Source organism: Myotis lucifugus, unplaced genomic scaffold (assembly GCF_000147115.1).
Source record: "Myotis lucifugus unplaced genomic scaffold, Myoluc2.0 scaffold_21, whole genome shotgun sequence".
NCBI classification, from domain to species: Eukaryota; Metazoa; Chordata; class Mammalia; order Chiroptera; family Vespertilionidae; genus Myotis; species Myotis lucifugus.
The window spans coordinates 7,406,293-7,430,799 of record NW_005871069.1 but is presented as its reverse complement, the minus strand read 5'-3'; the positions used below and the strand labels follow the sequence as shown (position 1 = coordinate 7,430,799).

Sequence of the window (24,507 nt, the reverse complement as noted above, 5' to 3'; positions counted from 1 at the left end):
GGCTTTTTAGATAGAACCCTAAAGGCCCTGAAAGTAATTAACACCTAAACTTAATTAAAATGTGTCAAAAGAATGAGAAGACAAGCCACTGATTAGAAGAAAATACTGCAAACGACATGTATTTGATAAAGGACTATTATTCAAACTACACAAAGAACTATTAAAACTCAACAATAAGAAGAAACAAAAAACCTGATTTTAAAATGGGCTGAAGACCTTAACAAATACCTCACTAAAGAAGATATATAGATTGCAAATAAACATGAAAAGATATTCCATATCATATATTACTAGAGGCCCGGTGCATGAAAATTAGTGCACTCAGGGCGGGGGCGGGGGGGAGGTCCCTCAGCCAGGCCTGCACCCTCTTGCAGACCAGGAGCCCTTGGGGGATGTCCGGCCTCCCTCTGCAGGAGGTGACCAGTGGAGCAATTGGGACGGCACCAGCCAGCAAGCAGACGGCCATTCCCCCCAATCACCCCTCCGACTCCACCGGTCGCCGCTGTCTGCTGGTTGCCATCCCTTCCTCTGCCCACTGGCACCCGTCTTGGCTGGGCTGGCGCCACCCGCTTGCCAGCCCCGCCAATCTGCCATTCAGTTGATTTGCATATTAGGCTTTTATTATATAGTACTAGAGGCCCGGTGCACAAAAATTTGTGCACTCGGGGGAGAGGGGGGGTTCCCTCAGCCCGGCCTGTGCCCTCTCACAGTCTGGGACCCCTCAGGAGATAATGACCTGCTGGCTTAGACCTGCTCCCGGGTGGCAGAGGGCAGGCCCAATCCCTAGGTGCAGCCCCTGGTCGGGCTCAGAGCAGGGATGATTGGGGAGTTGGGGCACTGCCCCCTGTCATGCACAGAGCAGGGCGGATCAGGAGGTTTCGATGCCACCCCTAGTCACGCTCAGGGTACGGCTGGTTGGGGGGTTGGGGCACCGCCCCCTGTCACACTCAAGGCAGGGTCGATAGGGAAGTTGTGGTGCCACCCCCTGTGACGCACAGAGCAGGGCTGATCAGGGGGTTGGGGCGCTGCCCTCTGTCATGCACAGAGCAGGGCCCATCAGGGGGGTTGGGGCTCCGTACCCTGTCACGCACAGAGCAGGGCCGATCAGGGGGTTGAGGAGCTCCCCCCTGTCAGGCACAGAGCAGGGCCCATCAGGGGGTTGGGGAGCTCCCCCCGTCACAGAGTATGGCCGATAGGGGAGTTGGGGCACCGCCCCCTGTCACACACAGAGCAGGGCGGATCAGGGGGTTGGGGCGCTGCACCCTGTCACACACAGAGCAGGGCCGATCAGGGGGTTAGGGCGCTGCACCCTGTCACACACAGAGCCGCAGGGCGATCAGGGGGTTGGAGAGCTCCCCCCTATCAGGCACAGAGCAGGGCTGATCAGGGGGTTGGGGCACCTTCCCCTGTCACACACGAGCAGGACCGATCAGGGGGTTGTGGCCCCACCCCCTATCACACACAGCAGGGCGATCAGGGGGTTTGGGCGCTGCCCCCTGTCACGCTGATCCTGGTGCTGGGAGGCATATTACCCTTTTACTATATAGGATAGAGGCCTGGTGCACGGGTGGGGGCCGGCTGGTTTGCCCTGAAGGGTGTCCTGGATCAGGGTGGGGGTCCCCACTGGGGTGACTAGCCAGTCAGGGTGAGGGGCTGAGGGCCGTTTTCAGGCTGGCGGGTGACTGAAGCTCCCAACCTGTCCTTTTTTTCTTTTCTTTTTTTATTCTGGGCCAGCTTTAGCTCTGAGGCCTCGGCTGCTGAAAAGCAGGGTTTCTGGCCTTTGTTTACCTTCTGTATTTGAAACAATGTTGCGGTCCTTCTGGCTGAAGCCTGGCTGACTAAAGCAGGTTTCTGGGGTTTGGTTTAGCTTCTATATTTGTTACAATGTTTCTTTTTTTTTTTTCTTAATTAAATCTTTATTGTTCAGATTACATTTGTTCCTCTTTTTTTCCCCCCATAACTCCCCTCCTCCCAGTTCCCGCCCTCACTCCCCACCCACTGTCCTCATCCATAGGTGCACGATTTTTGTCCAGTCTCTTCCCGCATCTCCCACTCCCTTTCCCCACCAAGAATAGTCAGTCCATTCCCTTTCTATGTCCCTGATTCTATTATAATCACCAGTTCATTCTGTACATCAGATTATTTATTCACTTGATTCTTAGATTCACTTGTTGATAGATGCATGTTTGTTCTTCATAATTTGTATCTTTACCTTTTTCTTCTTCTTCCTCTTCTTAAAGGATACCTTTCAGCATTTCATATAATACTGGTTTAGTGGTGATGAACTCCTTTAGCTTTTCCTTATCTGTGAAGCTCTTTATCTGACCTTCAATTCTGAATGATAGCTTTGCTGGATAAAGTAATCTTGGTTGTAGGTTCTTGGTATTCATCACTTTGAATATTTCTTGCCATTCCCTTCTGGCCTGCAAAGTTTCTGTTGAGAAATCAGCTGACAGTCGTATGGGTACTCCCTTGTAGGTAATTGAGTTTCTTTCTCTTGCTGCTTTTAAGATTCTCTCTTTGTCTTTTGCTCTTGGCATTTTAATTATGATGTGTTTTGGTGTGGTCCTCTTTGGATTCCTTTTGTTTGGGGTTCTCTGCGCTTCTTGGACCTGTAAGTCCATTTCTTTCACCAGGTAGGGGAAGTTTTCTGTCATTATTTCTTCAAATAGGTTTTCAATATCTTGCTGTCTCTCATCTTCTGGCACCCCTATAATTCTGATCGTGGTACGCTTGAAACTGTCCTAGAGGCTGCTTACACTATCTTCGTATTTTCGGATTCTTTTTTCATTTTGCTTTTCTGGTTGAGTGTTTTTTGCTTCTTCGCATTTCAAATCTTTGACTTGATTCTTGCGCTCCTCTGGTCTGCTGTTGGGTGTCTGTATAATATTCTTTATTTCAGTCAGTGTATGCTTAATTTCTAGTTGGTTCTTTATCACAACATCGAGGGTCTCATTAGATTTCTTGAGGATCTCATCAAGTTTATCGGCAGTTTCTAGCAAATTATTGAAAGCCCTCAAAATTGCGTTTTTTAGCTCTATATCCTCCATTTCTGTCATGTTTCTTTGTCTCCGCATTTTTTATGCTTTCTTGCTGCACCCCCTTGTGGTCTTTGTGCACAGTCTTGTTGTAGTTAAGCCTTGATTGTTGTCGGCAGTACTGGGGGTGAATTGACCTCCAGGCTAACTGGCTATGAGAGTCAGCTGTGTCTGCAGTTGGAGAGCTTCTGTGCTGGATCTCTAGGGCGGTGCTAGTCTAGCGTTTGCCTAAGGCTATCCGGCAAATGCCTCCGTGCAGGGCTTGGACAGGGCGGGTCCCCGGGGATCTACAGGGTGGGCGGAGCGAGCAGTTATGGTTGCTCTCAGATCCGTCCCCAGGGTCTCTGCCTCTCAGAGTCCCGGGAGAGAAAGCTGCATTCGAGTTCCGACCAAAGCCAGACAGTCCCGCTTCTCCCATTTGAGTCTGGGTCCCTAGAGACTCGCCCGGATCTGGAGCTTAGAGTCTGAAACTCCCTCCCGATTGAAAACAACAACCGCGCCCTCCGCCGCCGGCCCGCTCCACATGCACTCTGCACCTTAGTATTTCACTTCCGCACTGCGCCTCCTCTGAGTCTCAGTATGGATTTCTCTTTCCTTCTAGTTGTAGGATTTCCACTCAGCCAGCCTTCCTGTGGTTCTGGGTGATGTCCGTTCTGTCTTTTAGTTGTATTTTTGAAGTGATTGTTCGAGGCAGCAAACTCCGGCGTTAACCTATGCCGCCATCTTGGTTTCTTCCTACAATGTTTCTTAGAGTTGCAGCTGAGAGGCTGGCAAGGCAGGCGGGGAAGCTTGGCTTCCTCCGTCACTGAAGCAAGGAAGCTTCCCTGTTCACGTCAGTTGCCTGGCTGCCGGCCGCCATCTTGGTTGGCAGTTAATTTGCATATCTCCCTGATTAGCCAATGGGAAGGGTAGCGGACGTACGGCTAATTACCATGTTTCTCTTTTATTAGGTAGGATTACGGAAATGCAAATTAAAGCAGCAATGAGATACCACTATATACCAGTTAGAGTAGTCAGAGTCTGAAAAGATGACACTGCCAAATGCTGGCAAGGACATGGAACAACTAGAACTCATTCATTGCTGATGAGAATGCCAAATGGTGCAGCCACTTTGGAAGGAATTTGATATTTGCTTACAAAACTAAACATACTCTTACCATATGATTCAGCAACTATGCTCCTTGGTATTTACCCAAAGGATTTGAAAACTTAAATCCAAACAAAAACCTACATACAGGTGTTTATAGTAGCATTATTCATAATTGCCAAAACTTGGACGCAACCAAGATGGCCTTCAGTAAGTGAATGGATGTCATGTACCACATAATGAAATTTTGGTCAATGACAGACCAAATCTATGACAGTGGTCTCATAAAATTATAATGGAGCTAAATTTTAGAAATATGTGGTTCAGAAGGGATTTTTTTTTCACTGATGGGAGCATATCTGTGGGGTTTGGCAATAGATTTTCTCTCACTCGCAGCACCTCAATTTTGATTGCACAGGTTACATTCCAGTCAGTCAGCAACTGAACTATCTCAGTACACAGGGGTCTGTGCCCCAATGCTATATATTCAGAGGCCATTACAGCTCTCCCAGATCTAGCTTGATAGTCTTCAGAGTACAAGGCTGTAAATTCTTTGTTGAGGATCTAAATCTTGTACAGAGGTCTAAAGGAGCTACTTTAACAAGGATTAAGTGCCACTGCCACTTTAGGAAAAGTTTTTACTGGCGGTAATGTGGAGCCAGCCTGTGTCTGTTCTTGGGAAATATTTTCAGGTTGTAATGATTTAAAGCAGGGGTGGGGAACGTCCAGCCCATGGGCCATATAAGGCCCGAGAAATCATTTGGTCTGGCCCTGCCAAGGCATTAGGGGTGAGTTAATTAAATGTTTGACCAAATATAGCAGGCTAATTTTTAAGGATAATTTGTATGGCCCGAAAATCCTATATAATAAAGATGTAATATGCAAATGGTCGTTACGTAACGAGTGACTGTGTAACGACCAGATCATGGATCAGTAGGAGAGTGGGGCATTGAGCTACAAGTGGGAGACGGAGAGCTACAGGACGGGGCAGGGCAGCAAGCTATGAGGGGGCGAGGGGTGCGGGGGGAGCTACAGGAGGGTGGCAGCCAGCTAATGGCTACAAGTGGGCAGTAGAGAGCTACAGGAGGGGGCAGGGCAGCCAGCTATGAGGGGGGACAGGGGGAGTTACAAGAGGGCGGGTTCAGCGGGCAGAGAGCTACAGGAGGGCAGCAGCGAGCTACTGGCGCACGGATTCGTGCGCAGGACTACTAGTGATGTTATAAATATCCAAGTGGTCCTTGGCAGAAAAAAAGGTTCCTCACCCCTGATTTAAAGCATAGTTTTATTTCTCCCGTCAGTTCAATGCCATAGAGGGTTGATGGAAGTAAAAAATTACCACAGTCAAAATATTGAATCCTCAGTTCTATACCCTCTCAATGTTAAACACCCTCTTCTTTTTTTTTTTAAATGAGGACCACAAAGTTCCTTAACCTGACTACTGTTCCAACATGCAGTAGCTGAAACTACATTACCATGACAATCCCTACGTTCCTTTCTCTCTCCATGTTGATTTCTTATTCCTGCTGATCCTCAGGCCATCTTTCACTCCTTCCTGACATTATTATGGTAATCTATGTCTTAACTAGCCAGCCTTCCCTCAATACTTCCAATCAGTCCAGCACACATTCCTGTTTATGGAGCAGCATTGACAGCTTTATGTTCTATTTTTGACTGTCCAGTGGAAGCAAGGTAAGGGCTTTGGGGACTGTATTTATAAAGTCTGTAGTAGTGCCGTAGGACTTCACATTCATTCACCACTCACTGGTTGACTCACCCAGAGCAACTTCCAGTCCTGCAAGCTCCATTTATGGTGAGTGCCCTATACAACTGTACCATTTTTTAAATATTTTCTACTGTATTTTTGCTGTACTTTTTTTACATTTAGATACACAAATACTTAACCATTGTGTTACAATTGCCTACAGTACTCAGTACCATACATGCTGTACACTCAGGCTTGTAGCCCAGGAGCCTAGGTATATAGGATCATCAAGGTTTGTGTAAGTGCCTCAATGATGTTCCCATGATGAAACTACCTAATGATGTATCTATCAGAGCTTATTCCCATCATTAAGTGGTGAATGACTGTATTCTGCGCTAAAAAGAAATAAGCTATCAAGCCATGAAAAGATATGCAAGAAACTTAAATGCATACCACTATTAAGTGAAAATAGCCAAGATGAAAATACATTTGATTCCAACTATATGACATTATGGAAACAGTAAAACTACCGATATAGTAAAAAACAAACAAACAAACAAAAAAACAACAATGGTTCTGAGGGTTTGTGGGGGAAAAGAGAAGAATAGGTGGAATACAGAATTTGTAGGGCAGTAGAACTGCACTGTAATAGTGACTATATGTCATTATACATTTATTCAAACCCATAGAATGTACAACACCAACAGTGAACCCTAATATAAACTTTGGATTTAGGGTAATGATGTTGTTCATCAATGGTGAACCAATGTAGTAGGTTTATCTATTGTAATGTACCACTCTTGTGGTGAACGTTGATGATGAAGGAGGTTATGTATTGGAGAAAGATGGGTATAGGGAATTCTCTATACTTTCCCCTCAGTTTTTGTATAAACCTAAAACTTTTAAATGATAAAGTCTGTTAAAACATTTTTAATTTTTTTAATGTTTATTGTTGAAAGTAGTACATATGTCCCCCTTTTTCTCCCCCCTTTAATCCCCTCCAGCCTGCCCTTGCCCTCTGCCCCAAGCCTTCAACACCCTATTATCGGTATCCATGGATTATACATATATGCATACAAAGTTCTTGGGTTGATCACCTCCCACCCACCCACCCTCCCCCGTCTTCCCTCGGAGATTCTGCACTCTGTTCCATGCTTCCACGCTTCTGGATCCACTCTGTACATCAGTTTATTTTAATTAGATTCCACATATGAGTGAGATCATGTGATACTTGTCTTTGTCTGACTGACTTACTTCACTTAGCATAATACTCTCAAGGCCCCTCAATGCTGACGCTTACTGCTGCATAGTATTCCATGGTATAAATGTACCACAGCTTTTTTACCCACTCATCTACTGATAGGCACTTGGGCTGTTTTTATGCTTGGGTATTGTAAATTATGCTATTATGAACATACATTCTTTCTGATTGGTGTTTTGTTTTCTTAGGATATATTCCTACAAGTATGATCACTGGGTCAAATGGCAGTTCCATATTTAATTTTTTGAAGAAACTCCATACTGTTTTCCATAATGGCTGCACCAGTCTGCATTCCCACCAGCAGTGTACTAGGGTTCTCTTTTCTCCACATCCTTACCAGCACTTGTCATTTGTTGATTCATTGATGGTAGCCATTCCGACAGATGTGAGGTGATACCTCATTGTCGTTTTGATTTGCATCTCTCTGATGATCGGTGATTGAGCATTTATTTTTTCATGTGTCTTGGTCATCTGAATGTCTACTTTGGAGAAGTGTCTATTTAGGTTATTTACCCATTTTTCAATTGGATTGTTTGTCTTTTGTTAATTTGTATTGAGTTCCTTATGTATTTTGGGTATTAACCCTTTATCAGATGTATCATTGCCAGATATGTTCTCCCATACAGTCAGCTCCCTTTTTATTTTGTTGGTGGTTTCTTTTGTAGTACAGAAGCTTGTTCTTTTGATGTAGTCCCATTTGTGTATTTTCTCCTTAGTTTCTTTTGACCTAGGACCGTGGTCGGCAAACTGCAGCTCGCGAGCCACATGCAGCTCTTTGGCCCCTTGAGTGTGGCTTTTCCTAAGCCTTAGGAGTACCCTAATTAAGTTAATAACAATGTACCTACCTATATAGTTTAAGTTTAAAAATTTTGGCTCTCAAAAGAAATTTCAATCGTTGTACTGTTGATATTTGGCTCTGTTGAATAATGAGTTTGCCGACCACTGACCTAGGAGATGTATTGGGAAACATATTGTTAGGAGAGATGTCTGAGATTTTGCTGCCTATGGTTTCTTCTACGATTTCTATGATTTTCCAACTTACATTTAAGTCTTTTATCCATTTTCCGTTTATTCTTGTATATGGTGGTCTAGTTTCATTTTTTTTGTATGTATCTGTCAGATTTTACCAACACCATTTATTGAAGAGATTGTGTTGACTCCATTGTATGCTCTTGCCTCCTTTGTCAAATATAATTGAGCGTATGGCTTGGGTGGATTTTGGGGCTGTCTGTTCTGTTCCATTGATCTATGTGCCTGTTCTTGTGCCAGCACCAGGCTGTTATGATTACGGTGGGTTTGTAGTATAACTTGATATCTGCTATTGTGATTCCTCCCAACATTGTTCTTCTTTTGCAATTTGATGAAGCTATTCGGTATCTTTTTTGGTTCCATATACCAGGTGTACCAGTTAATAATGCGGAATTTTTTCAATATGTTGATTTACACATATGTTGTTACATATGTGATTTGATATGTATGCTATTTTGTTGTATTGACAGCAAGCTTCAAAACTTCATATGTCAAATTTTCTGAAGGTGTTAACATCATAAATATTTTTACCCTTAAAAATGTCGAATTTCGTGCCAAAAATAGAGCATTTGCGGGAAGTTTTAATTCACTACTTTATTTTGAAGAAAAGTGCTGCTGAAAGTTATCATATATTTCAGGAAGCTTATGGTGAACATGCTCCATATCAAGATACTTGTGAAGGCTGGTTTAAACGCTTTAAAGTGATGCTTTTGATGTGAAAGACAAAGAACATTCAGGTAACCCGAAAAAGTTTGAAGACCAACAATTACAAGCATTATTGGATGAAGATGCTCGTTGAACTCAAAAACAACTTGCAGAAAGATTAAACGTTGCTCAGCAAGCAATTTCCGATCGTTTACAAGCAATGGGAAAAATTTTAAAGGGAGGAAAATGGGTGCCACATCAACTGAACAAAAGACAAATGGAAAACCGAAAAGTCATCAGTAAAATGTTGTTTCAACGGCACGAAAGAAAGTCTTTTTTGCATTGAATTGTGACTGGCGATGAAAAGTGGATTTATTTTAAGAATCCCAAATGCACAAAATCATGGGTTGATCCAGGTCAACCATCAACATGGACTGCAAGGCCAAATTGCTTCAGAAAGAAGACAATGCTCTGCGTTTGGTGGGATCAGGAATGTGTGGTGTATTATGAGCTTCTAAAACCAGGTGAAACCATTAATACTGATTGCTGCCGACAACAAATAATCAATTTGAACCACACTTTGACCGTGCATGAAACGACCAGAATGTGCCAGAAGACACGGCAAAGTAATTTTGCTTCATGATGACGCACAATCACACACTTCAAAACCAGTTAAAGACACGTTAAAAGATCTTCCCTGGGAAGTATTAACCCACCCGCTGTATTCACCAGACCTTGCTCCTTTAGATTACCACTTGTTCCGATCAATGGCACGCGCACTTTCTGAGCAGCACTTCAAAACGTACAAAGAAGTGGAAAATTGGGCCCTAACCGGTTTGGCTCAGTGGATAGAGCATTGGCCTGCGGACTGAAGGGTCCCGGGTTTGATTCCGGTCAAGGGCATGTACCTTAGTTGTGGGCACATCCCCAGTAGGAGATGTGCAGGAGGGAGCTGATCGATGTTTCTCTCTCATCGATGTTTCTAACTCTCTATCCCTCTCCCCTCCTCTCTGTAAAAAATCAATAAAATATATTTTTTTTAAAAAAGAAGTGGAAAATTGGGTCTCTGAATGGTTTGCCTCAAAACAAGAAAAGTTCTATTGGGACGGTATCCACAAATTACCTGAAAGATGGGGGAAATGTGTAGCTAGCGATGGACATTACTTTGAATAAAGCACTTTTGATGTTTCTCTTGAAATTACCGTGTTTTCTTTGATTACAAAATTCGCATTATCAACTGGTACACCTGGTAAATTTCTACATTTGTGAAATATACCATTGTTATTTTAATAGGGATTGCATTGAATCTGTAGATTGCCTTGAATAGTATAGACATTTTAATTATGTTATTTCTAACAATCCATGAACACGGTACATTCTTTAAGTTGTTTATATCTTCTTCTATCTCTTTTTTCAATGTCCTGTAGTTTTCCCAGTACAAGTTTTTACTTTATTTGTAAAATGGTAAACTTACAAATAACTTAATTTATTTGTTAAAATGGTAAATAAGATTGTTTGTTTAGTTTCTCTTTCTGAGAGTTCATTATTGCTGTGTTAAAAAGCCATAGATTTGATTGAGGTCTATCCCGATGGGTCTTTTTCTGTAGACTTACATCGTTGGAAAAAAAAAAAAAAAAGCCATAGATTTGGGGTGTTGATTTTGTATCCTACTACATTCTCAAATTCATTTATTAAATCTAGTAGTTTTTTGGTGGAGTCTTTAGGGTTTTCTAGGTACAATATTATGTCATCTGCAAGTAAAGACAATTTTATTTCCTCCTTTCCAATTTGAATGCCTTGTATTTATTCTTCTTGTCTGATCACTGTGGCTAGTACCTAAAGTACTGTGTTGAATAAGAGTGGTGAAAGTGGACATCCTCGTCTTATTCCTGTTCTTAGGAGAAATGGTTTTAGTTTTTGCCCATTGAGTATGATGTTGCCTGTAGGTTTGTCATATATGGCCTTTATATGTTGAGATATGCTCCCTCTATTCCTGCTTTGCCTAGTTTTTATTTAAAAAATGGGTGTTCAATTTTGTTGAATGCTTTCTCTGCTTCTATTGATATGATCATGTGATTTTTGTCTTTCAAATTGTTTATATAATGTATCACGTTTATTGATTTGCAAATATTTTACCATCCTTGCATCCCTGGAATGTATCCCTCTTGGTCATGGTGTATAATCTTTTCAATATATCGCTAGATCTTATTTGGTAATATTTTGTTTGAGGATTTTAGCATTTATGTTCATCAGGGATATTGGCCTGTAATTCTCTTTCTTTATAGTGTCTTTATCTGGTTTTGGAATTATGGTAATAATGGCCTCATAAAAAGGGCTTGGAAGTGATTCTTCCTCTGGGATTGTTTTGCATAATTTGAGGAGTATAGATGTTAGTTCTTTGAATGTTTGGGAAAACTCCCTATGAAGCCATCTGGACCAGGGCTTTTAATGGCTAGAAGTTGTTGTTTTTTATTACTGCCTCTATTTCATCAATTGTTATTGGCCTATTCAGGTTTTCTGATTCTTCCTGATTCAGTTTTGGGATATTGTATTTTTCTAGGAATTTGTCTATTTCATCCATATTGTCCAGCTTGTTGGCATGTATTTGTTCATAGTATTTTCTTACAATCCTTTGTATTTCTATTGTGTCACTGCTTACTTCACTGCTTTCATGTCTGGTTTTATTTATTTGGGTTCTCTGTTTGTTTCTTGATGAGTCTGGCTTATGGTTCATCAATCTTGTTTGTCTTTTCAAAGAACCAGCTCTTGGTTTCATTGATTTTTTTTGTATTGTTTTTCTATGTAATTTATTTCTGCTCTAATCTTCATTATTTCCTTCCTACTTACTCTGGGCTTTTCTTGTTGTTGTCTTTATAATTCCTGAAGTTGTAGGGTTAAATAGTTTATTAGCACTTTTTCTTATTTCTTGAGGTAGGCTTACGTTGCTATGAACTTCCCTTACAGAACTGCTTTTGCTGTGTCCCACAGATTTTGTGTTGTTGTGTGTTCATTTTCATTTGTTTCCAGGAAGTTTTTTCATTTTTCTTGATCTCATTGGTAACCCATTCATTGCTTAATAACATGCTATTTAGCCTCCATGTATTTGAATGTTTTGGGGTGTTTAAACTCTAGTTGATTTCTAATTTCATTCCACTGTGTTCTGAGATGCTTGATATGTTTTCAATCTTCTTGAACTTGTAGAGACTTGTTTTGTATCCTAACATGTGGTCTGTCTTTGTGAATGACCCATGTTGACAAGAATGTATATTCTGCAGCTTTGGGGTGAAATATTCTATAATTGTCAATTAAATCCATCTGGCCCTGACTGGTTTTGCTCAGTGGATAGAGCGTCGGCCTGCGGACTGAAGGGTCCCAGGTTTGATTCCGGTCAAGGGCATGTACCTTGGTTGCGGGCACATCCCCAGTAGGGGGTGTGTAGGAGGCAGCTGATCAATGTTTCTCTCTCATCAATGTTTCTAACTCTCTATCCCTCTCCCTTCCTCTCTGTAAAAAATCAATAAAAATATATTTTAAAAAAATTAAATCCATCTGATCTAGTTTGTCCTTTAGAGCAGTGGTCACCAACCGGTCGTCCGCGGACCACTGGTGGTCTGTGAGGTCTGAAAGGTTGTTGACCACTGCTTTAGAGTCACTGTTCCCTTGTTAATTTTTTGTCTGGATGATGTACTCAGTAAAGCCAGCAGGTGTTAAAATACCCTACTATGACTGAATTATTTTCTATCTTTCCCTTAATGTCCTCTAGAAGTTTCTTATACAGTTAGGTGTTTCTATATTGGGTGCATATATGTTTACCAGGGTTCTGTCCATCCTCTTGTTGGATTAATCCCTTTAGTATTATGTAGTGACCTTTATTTTCTCTTGTGATGGCCTTCATTTTGAAGTCTATATTGTCCAATATGAGTATTGCTACCCCAGCTTTTTTTCTTTTCCATTTGCCTGGAAAAAAATTTTCTATTCCTTCACTCTCATCCTGTATGAGTCTTTTGTTGTGAGGTGGATATCTTGTAGACAGCATATAGTTAGTTGGGTCATGTTTTGTATCCATTCAACTACCCTGTGTCTTTTGATTGGAGCATTTAATCCATTTACATTTAAGGTTATTATTGATAGGTACTTATTTATTGCCATTTTAATTCTGTATGCCTAGGTTTCTCTCTATATTTCTTCTCATTACAGCAGTCCCTTTAGCATTTCTTGTAATGCTGGCTTGGTGGTGATGACCTCCTTTAGCCTTTGTCTGGGAAGCTCTTTATTTCACCATCTCTTTTCAATGACAGCCTTCCTGGATATAGTGACCTTGCTTTCAGATCCTTGCTTTTCATTACCTTGAGTACTTTATGCCATTCCCTTCTGGCCTTTAGAGTTTCTGATGAAAAATCAGCTCACAGCCTTATGGGAGCTCCTTTGTACGTAACAATTTGTTTTTCTCTTGCTGCCTTTAAAATTATCTCTTTGTCTTTAATTTTTAGCATTTAATTATGATGTGTCTGTGTGTGGGTGTGTTTGAGTTCTTCTTGTTTGAGGTTCTCTGTGGCTCCTGAACTTGTGTGACTTTTTCTTGACCAGGTTAGGGAAGTTTTCTGCCATTATTTCTTTAAATACGTTCTCTATCCTTTGCTCCCTTTCTTTCTCTTCTGGCACACCTATTATGCGAATATTGTTACATTTCATGTTGTCCCACAGCTCCCCTAAGCTGCCCTCCTGTTTTTTAGTTGTTTTTTCTTTTTGATTCTCTAATTGAGTGACTTTTTTTAATCTGCCTTCTAATGCACTGATCTGATCCTCAGCTTCCCCTAATCTGCTGTGTATTTCTTCCAATGTGTTCTTTATTTGTGCTATGTCATTCTTTATTTCCAACTGTTCTGTTTTCATAGGTACTTTATCTTTTCTCATGCTGATGAGCATCTTTACCATCATTATTCTGGACTCTATAGCAGATAAATTTCTTATCTTGATTTTATTTATGTCTTCTTCTGTAGAATTTTCTTGTTCTTTCTTTGGGGGTCGTTTCTTTGTCTCATTGTTTTGGCTGCCTATTTGGGTTTGTGACTATATATTAGGTAGATCTACTACACCTCTCAATCTCTAGTGTAGGACTGTGTCAAATGCTGTTTCTGACAAATTAGATCAGGCAAAGACTCAACGCCTCCAAAGACCCACTTCATCCTGGATTGGATTCAGTCTTGAGTAGTCCTCTGGCAATCATCCACAGGTGGAGTAAGAGGTTTTCCAATAGGGTGGAGCAATTGCTTCTACTTGGAGGCTAATTGTTATTCTAGTCTCTTAATTGTCCACAGAAACTCCACAGGGTGGGACAAGGGGTTTTCTAATAGGGTGGGTCAGCTGTCTGCTCCCCACGCAAAAGCTGCTTGGCTAGCAAATGTGTGCCTGAGAAAGATGATCTCTGCTGCTGATGGAATGACTCAGCACAGGAAATAAGGGTGTCTGTCTCCAGAGCTCTAACTCCATTGTCCCCAACCCTGGCTTCTGCTTACATAGCTCCAGTCCACTGTGGCCTCCCTCTGCGGAGCCCAAGGTGAGTGGCTGTACATGAAGTTTTGTGTGTTGGCCCTTTATGTGGATGCCAGCATTTCCAGCCATCTCTCCCTGGTAGACAACAACACTTCTGCTTTTCATAGCCAGATGTTATGTTGGCAACTTTCTCAGTTCTGGTGCTCTTTGCTGGGGTGCCCAGCTTGGGGTTTAGACCCCAGAGTCCTCGGTTGGAACGCCCCACAGCTGAAATGTCCCTCCAGAACTTCAGCTGCTGTCTGTGGGTGCCTGGCCAGCCCTTTTTTGGCCTCCAGTCTCTATGTAGTCTCCACTTCCCTTCCTTGGTTATCAGGGTTCTCTCCAGTTAGTCCTCAGTTGATTATTCAAGATTTTTTTTTTTTGTATTTTAGTTATAATTCCAGTTTGGTCTTGGGGAACGTGCCAGTGTAGCATCCATTTACTCCCCCTTGGTTTTGTTAAATACTTAAATGTTTTAAAATTGGGGTAAAATAAAAAACAAAGTTCACCATCTCCACCATTTTTAAGGGTAGCTATTGACAACTTTTAAAACCCTAATGAATAAAAACATTAGGCAGAGTGTAAGAGGATAAAGACCTTTGATTTTTGGATTTAGAGGAATCCACATAAATACAAAATAAGCATGCCATCATCTCTCTATGAGATACAAGACATGATTTCTCAACTCCATATTTATGTATGCTAGGATTTGTCAGAATCCTCAGACAAATGAACATGGAGAAATAAATTTGTAAGCCAGATTTTAGATTCCCAATTCCTGCCTTTGCCAATGAATAAATAGGTAGACCATAAAATAGAACCTCAGATTCTAACTGTCACCAGTGTGGATAGTAATTGACTATGAATAAATCAGAATTAGAAACAAAATTAGATTTGGCCAGAACCAGAAAGAACATATAAATCCATGCATGAGACCACCAGAGGAGCCTGGGAAGGTTAGCCAAAAACTCAAGAGGTCCAGGGCTGGATGAAAGTCACTTTTCAAAGAAAACTGAGAAACATTTTCTTAGTCATTTTGCACACAAATTCATTTATGTGAAGGAGAACAGTCAGTAGTTGTCCAGAAACAAAGGCAAAAACAGGATTTAGAAGAGAGGGTAAAGAGGAGAAACTATAGGCAATCTGGAAACAGTGAGTCTTATTTACATATTTCTTTTTTTTTTAAATATATTTTTATTGATTTTTTACAGAGAGGAAGGGAGAGGTATAGAGAGTTAGAAACATCAGTGAGAGAGAAACATTGATCAGCTGCCTCCCGCACACCCCCTACTGGGGATGTGCCCGCAACCAAGGTACATGCCCTTGACTGGAATCGAACCCGGGACCCTTCAGTCTGCAGACCGACGCTCTATCCACTGAGGATAAACCAGTCGGCTTATTTACATATTTCTGGCAGAGTAACCTGATTGGCTGCTATGTAGCAGAAAGGTCTCTGTGGGCATTTTGTCCTGGAATAATGGCCATGTGGGACTATCCAAAAAATTCATTTGGTTTTAGAGTCTTCAGAAAATATTGAATGTTTTACTATAAGATGTAAGGGGCTGTATTTATATAATGTCTTTTCATGTTCTACCATTAGCACTTCTACTTTATATTAGACTAGACCTGAAACATTTCCTTTATCAGAATTCTTTAGGTGGAACTAAATAAGTGACCAGGTTAAACATTTTTTCCTTCCTCAAATTTTGTTTACATTTCAGAAGTTTGTTTTTGTTGATGAATCGAAGATTTAACTTGGAAATTACTGTCTATACTAATAAAACAGTAATATGCTAATTAGACCGGGAGACCTTCTGGAGACCTTCTGGACAAAGCCGGGGGCTTGGCTGGCCTGCAAACCGCCCTCACCCAGGCTAGCCCTGCCCCGCAGTGGGGACCCCCACCCTGAAGGGGGTGTGGCCAGCCTGAAAACGGCCCTCAGCCCCTCGCCCAGGCTGGCAACGCCCCCCAGTGGGGACCCCCACCCCGATGGGGGCTTGGCCGGCCTGCAAACCACCCAGGCTCCTCGCCCATGCCGGCCCCACCCCCAAGGGACCCCCACCTGATCCGGGACCCCTTCAGGGAAGACCAACCAGTCCCCAGCTGTGCACCAGGCCTCTATCTATACTAATAAAAGAGTAATATACTAATTAGATGGGGAGACTTTCCAGGAGACTTCCGGACATCTTCCGGACAAAGCCATGGTAGCGGGGCCGGGACGGGCAGTTCGGGGCGATCAGGCCAGCAGGGGGAGAGTTGGGGGCGAGAAGGCCAGCAGGTAGAGTGGTTAGGGGTGATCAGGCAGACAGGCAGGCAAGTGAGCAGTTAGGAGCCAGCGGTCCTGGATTGTGAGGGGTCCCAGATTGGAGAGGGTGCAGGCCAGGCTGAGGGACAACCCCCCGCCCCCCTGTGCACAAATTTTGTGCACCGGGCCACTAGTATAAATATAAAATCCTCTTCCCCTTCAATAGATTCCCCTCATACTTAAAATAATCTGAATTATGATAATCTTATTATATAATGCCAATTAGGTATTCTGTCAAATGTTGAATTTAGGTAAATATTTAAGCTTCCAGAATGGACTCATAAACCTTATATAAAGATGGCTTGATGTTATAGTCTGACTGGTTGAGTGTATAATAATATCCTAAAATTAAATTGTTTTGTCTTTTATTAAAGAATCTTTTACTGGAATATGATAAGCAATCAGAGCACTTGGATATAGAAAAAGAACGTGCTAATAATTTTGAGCATCAAGTAGAAGATCTTACAAGACAATTAAGGAATTCAACTTTTCAGGTAACTTTAAATTGAGAAAATGCATACATGAAAATTATAATAAGTATATTTCATTTTCTTTTCCCACTGTTGGGAAAAAACCTAGCAACTATCCTATATTACTTATTGCTCTAATCCAAGCATGTCAAACTCGTGGCCCACAACAAATATTTTTGCGGTCCAGCCAATATAATGGTATGTAAGAAATGTTTAAATAAAAATTTTTAACTTAATTTTTACAATATCCTCTTATACATAATTATTAATAATGAACTACAATGTTCCCTAATGACTGATTACTATAATTGTGTTGCATTCATTTCCCTTACGCGCAGGCACACCATTTCTCTCCACTAATACTAGCAGCGAATATTTTAGCAGCCAACTGCCATGTCATTAGTCTTGGACTGACTAGTTTGGTGTGCAAAACAGGAAATATTTTGCTTTCAGAGAACAAGAAAAATAGGTTTATTTGCCTTACACTTATTAATTTGTGCAGTTATTCAGTGTTTGCTAAGTTAATGTTCAAGAAAAAATATTCTTATTAAAATATTCTATTTCAGCCCTTTGTATTCAGCATGTCTTTATTGAAATAAACCTACGTTTCTATGAAAATTGAAGCTTTTTTTTTTTTTTGTGGCCCACATAAACTTAAACCTTGTTTATTTGGCCCCTGTTAGTCTTTGAGTTTGACATGCTTGCTCTAATCTCAGTTCCCTTAGGGATTTCTTGGTTTTGTTTCATTTTTGCCATTTTATCTGCCAGTGTTCCTAGTCTTTTATACTGTTTGCCAAATTAATATCAACAATTATAGTGTTTAAAACTTATCCTCAAGTTAACATTGTCATTCTTTGAAACTGATTTTGAAATCTTCATTTTTTAATACTATGCCAACATTCTTGTTAATATACCATTTTTATTTTTATTATTTTTTTAAAATATATTTTATTGATTTTTTACAGAGAGGAAGGGAGAGAGATAGAGAGTTAGAAACATTGATCAGCTGCCTCCTGCACATCTCCCACTGGGGATGTGCCCGCAACCCAGGTACATGCCCTTGACCGGAATCGAACCTGGGACCTTTCAGTCCGCAGGCCGACGCTCTATCTGCTGAGCCAAACCGGTTTCGGCAATATACCATTTTTAAAAAAAAACATATTTTATTGATTTTTTACAGAGAGGAAGGGAGAGGGATAGAGAGTTAGAAACATCCATAAGAGAGAAACATTGATCAGCTGCCTCCTGCACACCTCCTACTGGGGATGTGCCCGCAACCAAGGTACATGCCCTTGACCGGAATCGAACCTGGGACTCTTCAGTCCATAAGCTGACGCTCTAGCCACTGAGCCAAACTGGTCAGGGCGTTAATATACCATTTTATTCTTTCATTCCTGTATATATTTTGTGTGTGTTTACAGTAATGAGTAATTTCTCATTCTAGTGTGAAAAATAAAATCTGACAATGATGATCTCCTGGCTCATGTTGAAACACTACAGTCTAATGTCAAGTTATTGGAAGTACAGATTTTAGAGGTCCAAAAAGCCAAAGCAATGGTAGACAAAGAGTTGGAAGCTGAGAAACTTAAGAAAGAGCAGAAGATAAAGGTAAAAATAGTCCTGTGAGATTAATTCATGTTATACATTGATGTTTTTATCAAAGTATTATTTACAAGACTAGAGGCCCAGTACATGAATTTCGTGCATGGGTAGGGTCCCTAGTGGCTGCCGGCTGCCAGCCAGGGCCTCCCTTCCCACAGCTGCCTGCCGCCGCTACCAGCCGGGTCCTTCCTTCCCCCGGCTGTCAGCCAGGGCCTCCCTTCACACCTGCCTTGGCCTTGCGCCACCTGCTCACCTGCTCCACCACCCCACCGTGGTCCCGCTCTCATTGGGGCCCATTGGGGCCAGCAGCACCTCCACTGCTTCTCACGGCCAGCACAGTGTCACCGACGCCCGCCATGTTCCGCACCGCCCCCTGGTGGTCAGCGCACATGTAACTCCCGGTTGGTCAAACTCCTGCCCATAGGGACAATTTACATATTAACCTTTTATTATATAGGATGGAAAGATTGTCCTGGCCCGTTTGGTTCAGTGGTTAGAGTGCTGGCCCATGGACCAAAGCGTCATGAGTTCAATTCCCAGTCAAGAGCACAGTACCTCGGTTTCAGGTTCAATCCCAGTCCTGGTCAGGGCGCAACCAATCCATGTGTCTCTCTTTCCCCCCACCCCACCTCTATTCCCCTGCTCCTGTTTCACTCTCTAAAAAAAAAAAAAACAATTGAAAAAATATCCTCAGGTAAGGATTAATAACAACAAAAAAGATGAAAAGATTGCTGAATAGCATTTGTTAATACAGCAAAATTCATTAATTCCTTAATGTATGCTAACTATGAATTTGAGAATCCAAGTTATGACTTTTGAGTGTACAGTAGGTCCTCAGGTTATGTTGGAGATCCGTTCCTCTGGTGCAAGGTAACGTGATTTTCGCCATAAGTCGGAACCCACCTACATAAACACCTACGTCACTCACATGGAGCACATACACAGCAGAAATGAAGTGAAACAATAAAAAAAATTTAAAAGAAAGATAACAATTCCTGACCTTTGTGGTAAAAAATAATAAACATAAAGCACATATGTACATATGTCAAAATGAAGGAACTTTTTTTTTTATAAATACTGTAAATGGGAGATGGTGACATAACCACGAAACAACATACATCGAGTCCAAAGTAACCCAAGGACTGCCTGTATATTTTTTAAATATTGAAAGATTTCAAACACTTTGTATTTTATTATGTCAGATTTTATAGTTCCTTACAAATACCTTTTTAATGTTGGTTGGCTTGGGGTGGGGGGTGGGGGTTTTTAATTTTTAATTTTAGGAGCATGCCAGTTCTGTAAATGAACTTGAAGAACTTCAGCTACAACTTCAAAAGGAAAAGAAACAGCTACAGAAAACCATGCAAGAATTAGAACTGGTTAAAAAGGTAAAATAAAACATCAGACTCATAACTGATGTCAGTAATTATCTTTGTTAAACTATTCTATAAACATTGAAAAGAAATCTTTCAAAAACATGGTTACTTGCTGTACTAAAATAATCCTATCTAATAATAGACAAACATGGTAATTGACTCTACCTTCGCTACGCCTCCCATTGGCTAATCAGCGTGATATGCAAATTAGCCGCCAACAAAGATGGTGGCTAATTTGCATACTGCAGGCAGATCCTGCTGCACCGCCCCGCCTGGGGCTGGCGGCAGCGTGATCCCCAGCTGGCAGCCACCCCAGCGTGAGATCCGGGCCTGCCGTGTGCAGGGCAGGGCGGGCGGCAGTGCGATCCCAAGCCGCCGCCCCCGCCCCAGGGAGGGATCGGGGCCTGCCCTGTGCGGGGCGGGGTGGGCAGGGCGGGCGGCAGCACAATCTGAGCGGCCACCTGACCCAGCGCCGGATCCGGGCCTGCCATCTGCGACCGGGGGAGACTGGGCAGACACCGTGGGATTGGGCGTGCCATCTGCAACCAGGGGAGCGGGCCTAAGCCAGCAGGTGGTTATCTCCCGAGGGGTCCCAGACTGTGAGAGGGCACAGGTTGGGCTGAGGGACCACTCCCACCCCTCCCCCACCCCCACCCCCGCCGCCAGTGCACAAATTTTTGTGCACCGGGCTTCTAGTCATTTATAAATTGCTTGCCTCATAATATTGAAAATTGAACTTATTTCTCTGAATGCCTATCCCTCCAGAAGAATCTAAGCTCAGGAATTATTGGATATTTTGAATATTGGGTTGGTATTTTATTTTTGTACATGATTATTGTATGACACATGAAGATTTAACTTTGGCTTATTTTTCTCAACTTTTTCCAAGATGAGGCTAATAAGAAAAGTACTGTACAAGCTGTTTAAAATACTAGTATTTATAAATAAGAGCCCAATAAGAGAATAACTACCAATTGAGGTTAATAAAAAATAAGAGATACAATGAAACTGAGAAAGTTAGATTAAATAAACTATTACAAAACACATTTTGAAATTACAAAGTATTCAACTTTTAGTTTCTTCATTACTGTATAAACTTTATTTCAGAAAAGCATAGTAGAATCTGTTTATTCCTATGGCATCATTTTAGTAAGTTTACATTTGAAATTAACTAATCTTTTATTTTGTGGATCATTTATTTATAATATGTGCAGGATGCCCAACAAACCACATTGATGAATATGGAAATAGCTGATTATGAACGTTTGATGAAAGAACTAAATCAAAAGTTAACTAATAAAAACAGCAAGATAGAAGATTTGGAGCAAGAAGTAAAAATTCAAAAACAGAAACAAGAAGCCCTACAAGAAGAAATGAGTGAGTAAAATACAGTTCATTTTAACTTAATGACTTCATCATAACAGAGTACAGTAGAGCAACATTACTTGTTTATTTCACCAGTTTTTGACTGCCAACCAGATCTTTCACACAGTGCTAACCATTTTTAAGGACCAGAAAAGTTGTAAAACCATTTGTGGTCCAGACATTGACAGCCCATTTTGGTGAATAATGCATTCACTTAAGTATTTCGTAAGTACCTGCTATGTGAGTAATACAAAAATAAAAAGGGGTCTTTGTCAATGATTTTTTTATTGTCAGCAGAGTGGGATAATTTAAATAGCAGTGAAATCTTTTTTTTTTTTTTTTCTCTAAAAGTATTACAAAGGGTATTACATAAGTGTCCTTTTTTCCCCCCCACCCTTGACAAGCCCCTGCCCTCCCTTACCCCCCAGTGTCTTATGTCCATTAGTTATGGTTATATGGATGCATACAAGTCCTTCGGTTGATCTCTTATTCCCCTCCCTCCTGTCCCCCAACCCTCCCTGGCCTTCCCACTGCAGTCCGACAATCGGTTTGAGGCAGCTCTGCCACTGTATTTATTATTGTTCAAAAGTTTGTAATGGTCTTAATTATCCATGAAAGAGTGAGATCATGTGGTATTTTTCCTTCATTGACTGGCTTGTTTCACTTAGCATAATGCTCTCCAGTTCCATCCATGCTGTTGCAAATGGTAAGAGTTCCTTCTTTTTAACAGCAGCATAGTATTCCATCGTGTAGATGTACCACAGTTTTCTAATCCATTCATCTACTGATGGGCACTTAGGCTGTTTCCAGATCTTAGCTATGGTGAATTATGCTGCTATGAACATCTGGGTGCATATATCCTTTCTGATTGGTGTTTCTGGTTTCTTGGGATATATTCCTAGAAGTGGGATCACAGGGTCAAATGGGAGTTCCATTTCCAATTTTTTGAGGAACCTCCATACTAGCAGTGAAATCTTTCTTTTTAAGGTGATTATATTCCATTTTATCCATAATGGAATTAATGCTTCATTAATATCTCTTTAGACCTAGCTCATTCAGCTACATCTCACAGAATGATATGTTGTATTTTTATTTTAATTCAGCCCACAATATTTTTTTCTTTTCCTTTGACTCATGGATTATTTAGAAGTGTGTTGTTTCTCTCCTAAATATTTAAAGGAATTTTCAGATAGCTTTCTGTTAATGATTTTTTAAAATTTTTTAAATATATCTTTATTGATTTCAGAGAGGAAGGGAGAGGGAAAGAGAGATAGAAACATCAGTGATGAGAGAGAATCATTGATTGCCTGCCTCCTGCATGTCCCCTACTGGAAACCAAGCCTGCAACCCAGGCATATGCCCTTGACCAGAATCAAACCTGGGACCCTTTAAGCCACAGGCTGATGCTCTATCCACTGAGCCAAATCAGCTAGGGCTCTGTTAATGATTTTTAACCTTATTCCTTTGTAGTTAGAGAACATACTCTGTATGATTTAGTCCTTTTAAATTTACTGAGTTTTGTCTTATGGCCCAGAATGATTTCTTTTGGTAAATGTTTCATTCACTTGAAAATAATGTGTTAGTCTATATTAGTTGTTAGATAGATTGTTCTGTCTAATGTCAATTAGATCAAGTCAGTTGACAGTGTTTAACGCTTTTGTGCCAAACAATATTCTAGGAACTATGCTAAAATTGCCAAGGCATTTTTGCTGATTTTACAGCAGTTTAGGAAAAAAATTATGAAAATTAGGCAGATAAATGCCAGTGGTCAATTTTAGAACTACAAACATTCGGCATCATAAGTAATCTGCACTTAGGTGCCATCTGTCAATAAAGAGTGAACTACTAGCATCTAATAGTGACACTGCAGGAGGAGCACGATAGTGCTCCCAGCACTTTTGGGGAAAGACAGGAGGAGCGCAATCGCGCTCCCCGGCACTCTAGAGGTTAAGTTTTCTACATCCTTAGTGATTTTTCACTACTGTTCTACCAAGGGCTGAGAGAGGTATGTTGAATTCTCTCACCATATTTCTAAGTTTCTTTTTCTTTTTGGTTCTGAAACATGGGGCTCAGAGTGCAGATTCTTCCTGTGGGTCCTTTCCCTGTGAAGTTTGAAGAATAAACTCATGGGCTAAAAGATTTCTTTAATAAAAATGTAGAAGTTTATTGGAAGCATATACAAACTCCATCTAGGCAAGAGGGTCCCCAAAGGGCAAAAGTCTGCTTTCTCTCTCTAATGGGAAAAAAAACTAAATCTTAAATCTGTTTCTGCTGAGTCTTTTTGTCTCCTGGTTTATAAAGGCTGCAGTTCTTTGTCTGGTCTTAACCCTTCCTAATTGGACTCTTCCTTCATTTAGGAGTCCTGTGCTTTTTCCTCATTGGTCACTCTGCTACATAGTATTAGTTTCAAAGTCTAAAGCCCATGTAGTGCCCCTCACTGGCTCTCCCCCTTACTTGGCAACATTGTCCATCTTATCTGTTCAGGTTGGAGTTGCTTTTGATCCCCCTTATGGCTCTCTCTCAGTTATCTGGCCGGAGATGTTTCATTACCCCTTATGGCTCTCTCAGCTGCTCAGGTCAGGGCTGCTTTTGATCTACCATATGGCTATTTTAATTGTTCAGGCCAGAAATGCCTCCATTCTCCCTGGACACTCCCCTTTCTATCTGCCTCATTAAGCTAGGTAGCTAACCCGTATCAGTTCCTATTGAATTTGCTTCATATATTTAGAAACTCCGGAATTAGCTACATGTATATTTAGTACTAGGGGCCCAATGCACAAATTCATGCACCTTAAAAGGAACTGTGAGCCATGAGACTGCGGGGGGCACAGGGGTGGGTCTTGGCCCATCCTCCATGCCCCCTCCTGCCACGACCCCTGGTCCCCTGTCTGCCGGCAGCCCCGCTGCCACCGCCGCCATTCCCATGCGCTGATGGCGCCAGCCCCACTTGCACCCGCTGATGGCGTGGAGCGATTGGGGCCGGTGTCAACAACAGGTGCGAACAGTGGCTGCCAGCCCCGATCACCCCTCAGGAGCAGGGGGAGGTGGAGAAGCCTCAGGGGCGATCAAGGCCAGCAGCTGCCACTCGCACCCAC

The 24,507-nt window shown here is 41.6% G+C and overlaps 1 protein-coding gene across 1 annotated transcript in view; it reads left to right on the top strand.

The window, feature by feature from the left end:
* Positions 1-24,507, top strand: part of GCC2 (GRIP and coiled-coil domain containing 2) — a 95,414-nt gene that overhangs the window by 25,479 nt on the left and 45,428 nt on the right. Inside the window, 5 exon segments of the mRNA XM_006085745.3 lie at positions 16,974-17,093; positions 18,514-18,517; positions 18,520-18,677; positions 19,955-20,059; positions 21,262-21,424. Coding sequence (XP_006085807.2) covers positions 16,974-17,093; positions 18,514-18,517; positions 18,520-18,677; positions 19,955-20,059; positions 21,262-21,424 — 550 coding nt within the window.